Source organism: Nematolebias whitei, chromosome 21, assembly GCF_014905685.2.
Source record: "Nematolebias whitei isolate Nwh7 chromosome 21, NemWhi1, whole genome shotgun sequence".
Taxonomy (NCBI): Eukaryota; Metazoa; Chordata; class Actinopteri; order Cyprinodontiformes; family Rivulidae; genus Nematolebias; species Nematolebias whitei.
In genome coordinates, this window is record NC_056518.1 from 11,593,529 (window position 1) to 11,605,251 (window position 11,723).

An 11,723-nucleotide genomic window follows, 5' to 3' on the forward strand; every position below is an offset into this window, starting at 1 on the left:
CCATCAGTGATGCAGGCTTCTGAACGGAGCGTTGATAACAACTTGGGCTATCCTTGTCCTCTCTGGTCCGGATGACATGGCGTCCCAGTGTTCCATAAAGAACTTCAAATCGTGACACATCTGACCACAGAACAGTCTTCCATTTTGCCACACTCCATTTTAAATGACCCCTGACCCAGTGCAAACGTCTGAGCTTGTGGAGCTTGCTTAGAAATGGCTTCCTCTTTGCACTGTAGAGTTTCAGCTGGCAACGGCGGATGGCACGGTGGATTGTGTTCACTGACAATGCTTTCTGGAAGTATTCCTGAGCCCATTCTGTTATTTCCTTGACAGTGGCATTCCTGTTTGAGGTGCAGTGACGTTTAAGGGCCCGGAGATCACGAGCATCCAGTAGAGTTTTACGGCCTTGACCCTTATGCACAATGATTGTTACAGATTCTCTGAATCTTTTGATGATGTTATGCACAGTTGATGATGATAACTTAAAAGTCTTTGCTATTTTACACTGGGTAACACCATTCTGGTATTGCTGCTCTCTTTCTGCGCACCAATGGTGGAATTGGTGATCCTCTTACCATCTTGGCTTCTGAGAGACACTGACACTCTGAGAAGCTCTTTTTATACCCAATCATGTTGTCAATTGACCTAATTAGTGTTAATTGGTCTTCCAGCTGTTCGTTATATGCTCAATTTCCTTTTTCCAGCCACTTATTGCTACTTGTCCCAACTTTTTGGGGATTTGTTGACACTGAAATTTTGAATCAACATATTTTTCCTTTAAAATGTTACATTTACTCAGATTAAACTTTTGATCTGTCGTCTGTTATATTACGAATAAAATATTGACATTTGCCATCTCCACATCATTGCATTCAGTTTTTATTCACAATTTGCTTAGTCCCAACTTTTTTGGAATCCGGTTTGTATAAAGGTCTAAAAAAATAAACTAATATATGTAAATAGTTGGCAGCACGGTGGCGCAACTGGTAGAGCTGCTGCCTCTCAGCGAGCAGGTCCTTGGTTCAAACCCCGGTCCAGAGGCCTTTCTGGGTGGAGTTTACATGTTCTCTCCGTGCATGCGTGGGTTTTGTCCCACAGACCAAAAACATGCATGTTAGGCTGATTGGTAACTCTAAATTGTCCCTAGGTGTGAGTGAGAGAGTGAATGGTTGTTTGTCTTGTTTGTCTCTATGTGTTCCTGTGATGGACTTGCGACCCGTCCAGGGTGTCCCCCGCCCCTTGCACAGTGATTGCTGGACATGGGCACCGGCGACCCCCGTGACCCAAAATGGAAGAAGCAGGTAAAAAGATAATAGATAGATGGATGTAAATAGTTTGTTTTTTAAACATTTATTTTGTAAAGTTACAGTTGTTGTTAATAAATGTGTCTGTGTGACAATTGGGACAAAGCTTTGACTCAGAAATATATTTTTTTGTTATTACTTTATGGAAAGAAAAAAAAACTGAGCTATATATTGTATATCACCATTCATCTTAAAATACTGAGATATTAATTTAGGTCATATCACCCAGCCCTATAGATAAACAAAATCATCCGAGTCATGTTTTGTTGCCAACAACTATGAGCAGTTTGTTTATGTTCAAACAGTGAGTACACTTCAGACAGTCAGCGTGGGATGAGTTGGTAAAATAATCTTCAGATGTAAATAAAGTCAGAGGAAGAACAGTGGAATCAGAAACACCGGGTCAAAAGCAAAACTGAAAAGTTCTCTTTATCTGAAAAGAAACTGACTAAAGGTTGGAAGGATGAGCGTCGACAAGAGTAGAGTCAGTTAGAGGAAGAAAATCAAACGGCAGAGAGAGTTGATTATAAAAACTGATCTTAACTAAAGAAATATTTGCCATTTTCTAACATTTTCATTTATTTTTTACAAAAACGCCGATGTCGCATAGACCCCTGGATTTCTAAAGATCGGCATCAGACATAGAAAAACTCATATTGGTCAACCTCCAATCCCCTCTACATGACATTCGTGATTAATGGAGACCGACATGTCCACAAGGACTGTGTGACCATCTACAGCCGTGTCTTCGTCAATAGACGGTCAGCCGACATATTGGATCGCACCATGTTGGAGCACAAGTGTTGAAGCCTAAAAACAGCAGCGCTAGTTTAAGTACATACAACAAAAATATGAAGGTTAAAAAGACGATCGTTAACTAGCGGCCCACAGGTTGAATCCAGCCGACGAGTGGAAGGGTGGGGTGACGTGGCACCCATCCACAATTTACTAAAGTGTGAAAATGTATGAAAATGAAAAAAAGATGTCATTCTATTTGAAATATTTTGTATGTTTTCCCCATTTTAAAAACAACCCACAAACAACTGATGCAATGCAAATACGCCAATTAAAATCAGTTTTACAAGAAATGTAAATGCAAAGTTAAAATATTGTAATCGTTTTGTGATGTTTTAATTCACTATTTTACTGAGGTTGTTTGTCCAAAGACTTACAGTTTGAAAGTTTATTTGTAGTAATTATTATAGAATTGCAGCAGAACCTCAAAGTATTTCACTTTTACAGCTGGTTTCTTTCCTGCCTGAAAGGAAGTGGATATAAAATGTTATATTGCATTAATTATAATATGGTGTCACTAAATGAATACATTAAAGTCATCAAACAAAATCTCTCTTTGTTCACAATGTTTTTTACATTAGTTTCAAATTCTCTTATTTCACATTTGTGATTGTTTAACGTTTGATTTTTCCGGTTAGTTTCTTTTTCTTATTGAACATTGGTACACGGAGCGTAGTAAAGGCTTCCTGTGTGTGGAAACATAAAAGTTGACAAAACTTAATACTAACAGACCATGCAGTCAAAAGAAATGTAACTTTCAATGGTTTATTAAACACGATGGTGGCGGGGCAGCTAACGGGGGGAATCTGGGAACAGCAAACATGTGTGATCATTTTGTTTGTCAGACATTTATCAAAACTTTCTAAGTTCTGTTATAAATGAATAAAGATTTTTTGCCGTTTGTGCTACAATTAAAACAAGGACAAAGTAAATTGACAGTCTATTTGGGAAACAAAAATGTGACCGTTAAAAATAAAAAAGGTTATATTGTGGTAGTGAAGGAGGTGTAAAAAAAAAAAAAATGGGTGCATGTAAATGGAAAAGGTTATGGACACCAGAGCAAAAAGTCAGTCTAAAGCCTTGAATTGAAACATTAAAAATTAAAGCATTTATACCAAGTTACCTGATAACACTCCCTATATCACAGGATAAACTATAGGCGGACCAATCAATCAACTGGACAGTTGATTGGCCAGTATTTGCCACTTTTTCCATAACTGGCTATTGATTTTGTACAAATACACCACTACTTACTTCATGTACGGATACTATTCCATATACATATATATGTTTACAGTGTCTGAGTTCTCCTGAGTGTCGTTAAATGAATGGTAAATATTTAAGTCAAACATTAATGGTACATTTTGTCATATTAAAAAAAATCTGTGTTGTATATGCTTCATCAGCTTGAACCATAGAAGTATGACGAAACCTCTGAACCGAACTCCTTCCAGCCTGTAGCCACAGGCATTCTGTCCATACGCTGTGTAGGTGGGACTTAATGTCTATTTTTGTTGTAAGTTAGATTAAATTTAAAAATTGCATTTGCTATTCGCTAGAGAGTGCATTTGTTTTGTGGAAGACTTAATGCTTGTTGGAGGAAGGGATGAGTTGGGGGGGGGGGGGGGGGGGAGCAACCTTTAAAACAACGCGCCTCACAAGCGGTTTCTGGTCTGAACCGGCCGACAGTAAGCTCACGTGACTAACCAGCATCATTCCACATGTTCTAACCCAGATATCCCCAGAGATTAAAATAATTCCTAAGGAGGAGCTTTGTCCTCTTTTTCTTTCGTGGATGTTGGACCATTTTGTTTTTGTGTTCCTTTTGAAGTTTCTAGCTACAGATCATCCGATTTACAACCAGAAGCAGAACTTGTGGCGTTGTTACGGTCTAACTGCTGCAAACCAAGTATTCAGAAAGTATCTGCTTCTTTCTCCTTTGCACTTTTATAAAGAACAGTTGATTTTGAAAGATATCTCCATGGTCTGAAGCAGATTGAGAGAGGCAAATGATTTACATCTCACAAGGTTTACTTGAAACTTCCCATGTAAAATCACCAGCACTGGGTCATCCTGGAGCTGCCACAGCAAAATTTAGCCGCGTGTCGGTTAACGCAAACCTTTCTTCAGAACTGGCCACACCTCCTGGAAGGAGTAACTACGTCATGTGACCAGTTCTCTGCCAATGACACCTCTTCATCTCGTGTTAAAAACGAAGGTGCGCGTCTGTTGGGAATTGTAGGCGTGTGAATAAAACTCCTTCCTGCCAGAAACTGAACTGTGTAACAAACAGTTCACCTTGAAACATGGAATTATAGATGAAAGTTAAATAATCACATTTCAGTGTGATAATTTATCATTTTGATAAAACTATACTTCAATTTGTTTCACTGGCAAATAAAACTTAAAAATTACAATGTTGTTATTGCTAGTTTCACTCAGTCTTCTGTGAACAGCAAGTGGCCATCAGAGCACTAACAACCAGTTGTTAGACTGGTGGTCCTCCTTTATCATGTGAACAGCTAGTTCTGGATGTCAACAACTAACTGGTTGATCCAATATGAGAAATTATTTATAAGACTGAGTTTGTTGCAGCTCCTCAGACTGACTAAGTGTTTTAGACAAAAGACTAAACGTTTCAACAAGTTTTTAATTTAATTTTATATTGTAATCCGTCCAGAGGACCTGACTTAACTAGTACTCCCTAGTACCCCCTTGTGCATGTACATTTTTGTCTTTTTTCAAATTGTGTATTCTGCTTATTATTATTTCACATGTATTTTTTTGTTCTGCAGGATTAGAAAATGCTACTGGATGCCTCAGATTTCCCTCCTGGGATTAATTAATAAAGTACAGTAAGTAAGGAAGCATCCAACCATCCGTCCATCCATCCGTCCAGCTTTGTTAGTAATTTTTAATCTAATAACTTTTGATAAATCTGTTGAAAAGTTACAAAATAGGAAAAACACTGCATTGGGCCCCATGATATATTTTTTTTTTGTCCATTTTTTAAGATTTGACATCACAAAGACTTGACAAGTAAAGTTTAAAAATTCCCTATACAGTAGTCCCTTGTTTATTGCGGGGGATCCGTACCCTGAAGACCTGCGAATAAGTGAAAAACCACGAAGTGGGAATAGTAGTATAAGTAGTAATTTATTTATTTATTCATTTATATATACTGTATATATATATACTGTGTATATATATATATATATATATATATATATATATATATATAAATGTTTTATACCCTTCCCACACTCTTGCAATATTCTAAACAATGTTTCTAAACTCTAAACGCTCTAAAAGAACAAAAAATGTCATGATTTCAGCTCTCTGCCTCCTCTTCTCTTTGCACCTGCAAGCGCTCTTGGCCACGCCCACTTCTCCGCTCTGCACGCTGATCAGCTGATCAGCTACAGCAGGAAGTTTATCTTGCAGTAATGGCTGCACAAATGTACAGCAGGTGCTAGATAATTTTAAATAATTTATTTTAAATAAAAATTCCATGACGATCGTGCAGCTCATCCATCAATCAGCCAATCGTGTGTCGTCCAATCTTATTTTGAAAAACCGCAATAGAGCGAGTCCGCGATGAATGAACCGCGAAGTAGTGAGGGACTAGTGTACAGTATTCCATATTTGTAAAATACAGTGTAAGCTTATCATATACTCTAAATATGTGACATCAGTGAGAATGATGAGGTTGCTATGTTGTTTTATTGACAATAAACGGTTTATTTTTCCTACAACAGGCGTAGTTTTATCAGTTTTATTAGTTTCATATATTTTTCCACATATGCAGCTAAGTTTTAATAAACTCACGACACAAATCTGGTCAGTGTTTTCCACGTTGAGGAAATCACGAGCCTCTAAAAACGCAGCTTTCCTCTAAAACATGTCACAAAGAAAATATTACCGTTCTTTAATATTACAACATTAACGTTTTAGAGGAAGAACTTCAAAAACGAGTATCCAACTTATTTGAAAAACATCACATGGCAGAAAATAAAGCATCCAGCGAAAACTAAACGGAAACGCTGCTGGGCGTTCATACATTTAAATTACGATTCTGCAATTTATTAATAGCATGCTTCATATTACTGAAGTAAACATGAGTGTAAGAGAACGCAGTCTTATTTTCACTTTAGACAACGGGCTTCTGGTAAAAATGGGTCAGTCAAGGTTAAACATTTGTAGCTTTTAGTGTTTTGGAGAAAACGTGTGGAGCAAATCTTTCTGTACGTGTACAGTGGGCTGTCCTGCTGAGGCCATAAATAGCTGAGGGTGGCCCCTTCGTGTACACAATCACCAAAGAAAACAGATAAAAATCAAACATGTAGATAAACAATGAATATGGACTCTAACTGTCCACAACACCATACACTAAATAATATAAATTTATCATTCCCAAAGACAAAAGCGATAAATTCAACAACCAGCTTCACTCAAATCACGGGTGTCCAAATTGCGGTCCGAGGGCCATTTGCGGCCCTTGGAGTGATCCTGTGTGGCCCACAACTGCAGTTTAAGAATGGTTTCATTTGAACCAACAGGCTTAAGAGGTCGATGCAGACTTTCTGCAAATTCATTGGCACAGATGAAAAACAAACTTGTCAAAATGAGCAATATTAAGTAAAATACAAAGCTTTGGCTAGTCTTTTTTTTTTTTTCACGTCATGGTACAAAGCACCTCAAATCTTTACTGAATTCTACCAGACAGGAGACTTTTGGAGAAAGATTCATAAAACTTGTCTAAATATTGCAGTTGATAAAATAATCAAGAGGGAAACTGGACATCTTGAAATGAATATATAACGTGGTATCATCTACATACGAGTTGATCAACTTTATCAAACCTTCCATGAATCTGTTGTAGTGACTGAGAGCCGGGCGATTTTTCATAACTTTGCTCAGTCTTTTGGGCCGTCCATGGTCCAAAAGGCTGATCGACCTCCTTTTAAAAGTACACTTACTCAAATTACACTTTTGTTGAGAACAGACTAAAATGAACTTTCCAAACACAAAACAACAAACATAGACTACATAAATCAAATCCTTTTAAATAAAACATATAACATGAACATATTCTAAATGACGTCATTGGTCAAATGAAACCCTCAGGTTCCCCTGCTGACCCCATCCCTGCATCGTTTTTTAAACAAGCCCTACCCTCCATCGGACCCTCTGTTCTTGACATTATAAACAGCAGTATGGCTACAGGTGTGGTTCCTGACACTTTTAAACATGCAGTGGTAACTCCTTTAATAAAAAAACCCGGACTTGACCCTTCAACCTGCTCAAACTTCAGACCCATCTCCAAACTTCCCTTTCTTTCTACGATCCTGGAGAAAATAGTTTTCACTCAATTAAACAAGTTCTTTAGTGGAAATTCTATTCTTGAGATCTTTCAGTCTGGCTTTAAGAAAGTACACAGCACCGAAACAGCCTTAGTTAGGGTCTGCAACGACATTCTTCTGGCAAATGACTCTGCTCAGTCTGTAGTCCTGGTACTCCTTGATCTTACCGCTGCATTTAATACTGTGGACCACAGTATCCTTTTATCCCAGCTACAACACTGGGTTGGGATTACAGGTGCAGCGTTAGAATGGTTCCATTCATACCTGAGCGACAGGAGTTTGTGTTAATTTTGCTAACACTCTATCTACTTCAGTGCCTCTTTCCTGCGGGGTCCCGCAAGGCTCCATTCTTGGACCCCTTCTATTTTCTTTGTATCTCCTCCCCTTAGGGTCTATCCTGAGGAAACATGGTAATTCCTTTCATTGTTATGCTGATGACTCTCAGATTTATCTGCCGTTAACACCTAACAGTTCCTCCTCCATTTGCCCTTTGTTAAAATGTCTTGATGACATCAAGACTTGGATGGCTGCGAACTTTTTGCGTTTTAATGATCAGAAGACTGAGGTCATTGTGTTTAACCCTAGCTCTGCCACTGTCACTGATCCTGCAAACCTGGACTCCCTTCAGCCATATCTAAAACAGTCTGTTACCAATCTCGGGATAGTTTTAGACTCGGACTTTGTTTAATAAGCAGATAAACTCTGTTCTTCAAAACAGCTTCTTTCAGCTAAGGCAGATAGCTAAGCTCAAGTCCGTCCTGTCCAGATCCGACCTTGAAAAATTAGTCCATGCATTTATTACAACCCAGCTGGACTACTGTAACTCGCTTTATGCTGGGGTCAGTCAGGTCTCTCTCTCACGTCTCCAGCTCGTCCAAAATGCTCGGCTACTAACAGGAACTTGCAGGTTTGAGCACATTACTCCAGTTCTGTCCTCCCTTCACTGGCTTCCTGTGTGTGTCAGAGTTGATTTTAAGATTCTTCTGCTGACATTGAAGTGCATTAACAGCCTTGCACCCTCATACCTCTCCGACCTCCTTCATCCTTATTCTCCTTCTCGGGCCTTGAGATCATCAGACCAGCTGCTTTTGGCCGTACCAAAAACCAGCTGAAGCTCAGAGGAGATCGGGCGTTTTCAGTCATGGGCCCTAAACTCTGCAATAATCTGCCCATCAACATTGGACAGGCCACCTCAGTCTCTATTTTTAAATCTCTCCTCAAAACACATCTGTACTCACTGACACATCTGTACTCACTGACACATCTGTACTCATTGGCATTTAACACAGTGTGACCTCATTTGGTATTTCGTTGTTGATGATTGTGTTCATCCATTTTGCTTTTACTCCCTGACATTTAACGCAGGGTGATTTGATTCAGTATTTCATTGTTTCTCATATATTTAATGTTTTTATGCTTTTACTCATGTTACTGTAATAAGTTATTAATATTTGATGCTGTGATCGTTTTTGGTAAGCACTTTGATAACAGTCACTGTTTTAAATGTGCTGTATAAATAAATGTGACTTGACTTGATATAAAGTGTTTGAGGCTTTTAACATTTTGGATTTACAACAATTTAAAACGTTCTCCGCCAAAACGAATAAGCTTTTCTCCTAAACATTGTTCACGTGAGAGTAAAATTCACATTTTGGAGTCCTTTCATCCGGATAGATTTGGCCCACATATGACAACGTTTGGACACCCCTGTCCACACAGACAAATGGGTGAAAATATTTGCCGTGTTTCGGGCCAACAAGCTCAGGAGGCTAAAGACTCCACTGCTGCGGAGACACACAAGCACTTGACCACTTCAGCCAGGGGAATCTGACCACTTTCTGAGGTTTCCAGCAATTTGTAGGTCACAAAGCTCTCTTTGACCGCTGGTGTAGAGTGTAAATCGCCACCACTTGCAGGTCAGTCTGGCCCACACACACACACACACACACATAGAAAGTACCTGGCACGGAGCATCTTACACCTGCAACATCACCCCCTGCCGATCTCATTTAAACACCTCGAGATCTAAACTGATTTCAGGATTTTCTGGCGAAGGCTCACAGGAAGCTTTAACAACCAGCACAAACCACTGCTCCCACTGGCCTGCACTCTGCACTGTCCAATACACGTGCGTCCCTTAAAGAGAAGTTTCACTCAGAGCAGGAAATGTCTCAGGACAGCGTGGTGCTGCAGATGTCTCCTGATGTCTCCCACCACACCAAGCCGTCAATGAAAATTAGATGCGTGCGTTTTTTTTGTGTGTGTGTGTGGATTGTAACGGGGGCTGCTTGTGCGTGCACCTGGCCCGCTGCATTATTAAAGCTCAGCTCGTTGGAAAGAAGGAGAAGTTCGAGGAGCGGAGGCACAACGGGAGCGGGGAGGAGAGGGATTCACTTTCAGGGGAGCGCTCCAAGTTGAGACAGAGGAAGAGACGGCAGGTGGTACTGGGAGCCCAGAGACGAGAAACAGGACAGTGGGGAGATAAAGAGAAGTGGCATCTAGAATATTTAAACAAAAGCATGTGAGGTGACCCCGTGACCTCCCTGCTAGACATCCTAGGATGGGGGGGACATTAGTGGGACATTTCCCTGGCGTGCACCGTCAGTACACCTGACATCCTGCCTGAGGCTCCCCCCTCCTCTTTAAACATATATGAGTCTGCCCCACCACGTCTCCTTTACGTCTCAACGCTGAGGCAAAGCCGAGAGCAGCTGCTTCGTCCGTCTCAATAATTCAACGCCGCAGTGAGGGACGGGGAGCAGCAAGTGAGATGAAGCGAGACGTTTGGGGAGAGAAGACGCAAAAGGAAAGTTTGCAGAGCGAGCTAGAATAACGGGGCGCCTGCTGGTCTGGGTGCAGACCCTCAGGTCAGACCGTCTCCAGGTGAGGGGGCTGACGATGATGATGATGATGATGTTGTGTGGAAGTTAAGAGAGTCAAGAGTCGAATCCAACAAAGTTCAACACATGCTGAAGCTGTGACCAGCAGCTTCACTCAGCAGTGCTTTGCTGGTGTTTGTAAAATGATGAGCATTATTAACAGTAGATGTGCAGCTTGTTCCGGGGTCAGCAGCCGTGGGAGGGAACAACAGGGGCGCGCACACAAAGAGGCTGGAGGGGGGCACAGCACCCACTCCGGGCTGCAGCTGGGAGAAGTGGGAGCTAGCAGGAGGCAGTGATGCTGCTTCCGGGGTGAAGTTACAGAGCAGCCGGGACACCACCAGTCCGCTCAGGCTCACAAGAGCCGAGTTAGTTTGTGGGCACCACCAGCACCACCAGCACCACCGGCTCCCTAGAAGCACAGCTGTAAACTATTTTCACCGGCTGCTCAAACAGCGGAGCGACACAAAAGCCAGCCACAACACAAAGCGTCGCTCCGGAGTGCATTGTTCCACACGACGGAGGCGAGAGGGCACCGGGAGCCCCCACCGTTAAAATCCGGTCAGCCCTCCCCCCCGTTAGCTAAAACAAGTCAATAAACGAAGTGGTGCGACTCTGAGTGACCAGCCGAGTCTGGAAAGAAACAAGACGCGCACCAAGTGGTCACAAGCTAGCTGCCTGAGCTAACTTCACTCGTCAGACGTGCGTGTGTCGGAGCAAGTTGCAAAAACAAGCTGAAGTGTCCCGAGTCAACTTTCAGCCGCCGGTGCGTTCAAAGAGGAGGCTCGCGCGCGCCTCTGAAGTGCTTCATCAGTTAGCAAGTAGCACACTTCATCTGTTGTGACACTGCGAGAAGTCACTTACTTTTCTCTTGCCTGGCTGTCGGAGGGGACCACAGCTCCTTTCCCCTTGCCGTACATGTTGGAGGCGGTTGTGCTACTTTATTTTATCCCGCTCGGCACCTGTCAAAGAAAGCAGCCAGGAAAGCCTACTATCTCCATAGCTACCCGGTTAGTGTTGTCTCCCTGTCTCTCTCTTCGTGCGCTCTCTTCGCTCCGGTTTCCTTTTTTTTTTTTTTTTTTTTTCTACATCCCCAACATTGCCCACAAATCAGGCAGGGTTTCAGTCGAGGGGGGAACTTGAAACAGTCCAGTGGTGGAGCTTTTTTTCTTTTTTTTTTTTTTTTTTCAATCGCTGTTCCTGGATTCAGCTCACACTCCCCCCGTTGTGAGGCGGTGGGGGCTTCTTAAAGCGACAGTGTCCCAATTTTAGCAAACTTCGCTCAAGTTCAAGTTTTCTTGGCCAGGGGGGGCCTTCAAGTTCAGGCCTCACGTTGCATTTGTCTTCACAGTTAAAATTAATAAACAAAATATGTATTTATA

The 11,723-nt window shown here is 41.5% G+C and overlaps 1 protein-coding gene across 5 annotated transcripts in view; it reads right to left on the minus strand.

Annotated features, from left to right (window-relative positions):
• zgc:110158 (uncharacterized protein LOC553590 homolog) overlaps positions 1-11,514 on the minus strand; it is a 73,415-nt gene extending 61,901 nt beyond the window's left edge. For all 5 annotated transcript variants that reach the window (XM_037695092.1, XM_037695089.1, XM_037695088.1 and 2 more), the window contains exon 1: positions 11,206-11,514. In XM_037695092.1, coding sequence (XP_037551020.1) covers positions 11,206-11,261 — 56 coding nt within the window. In that variant the 5' untranslated portion in view covers positions 11,262-11,514. The remainder of the gene's footprint in view (positions 1-11,205) is intronic.
• Between the last annotated feature and the right edge of the window lie 209 nt (positions 11,515-11,723).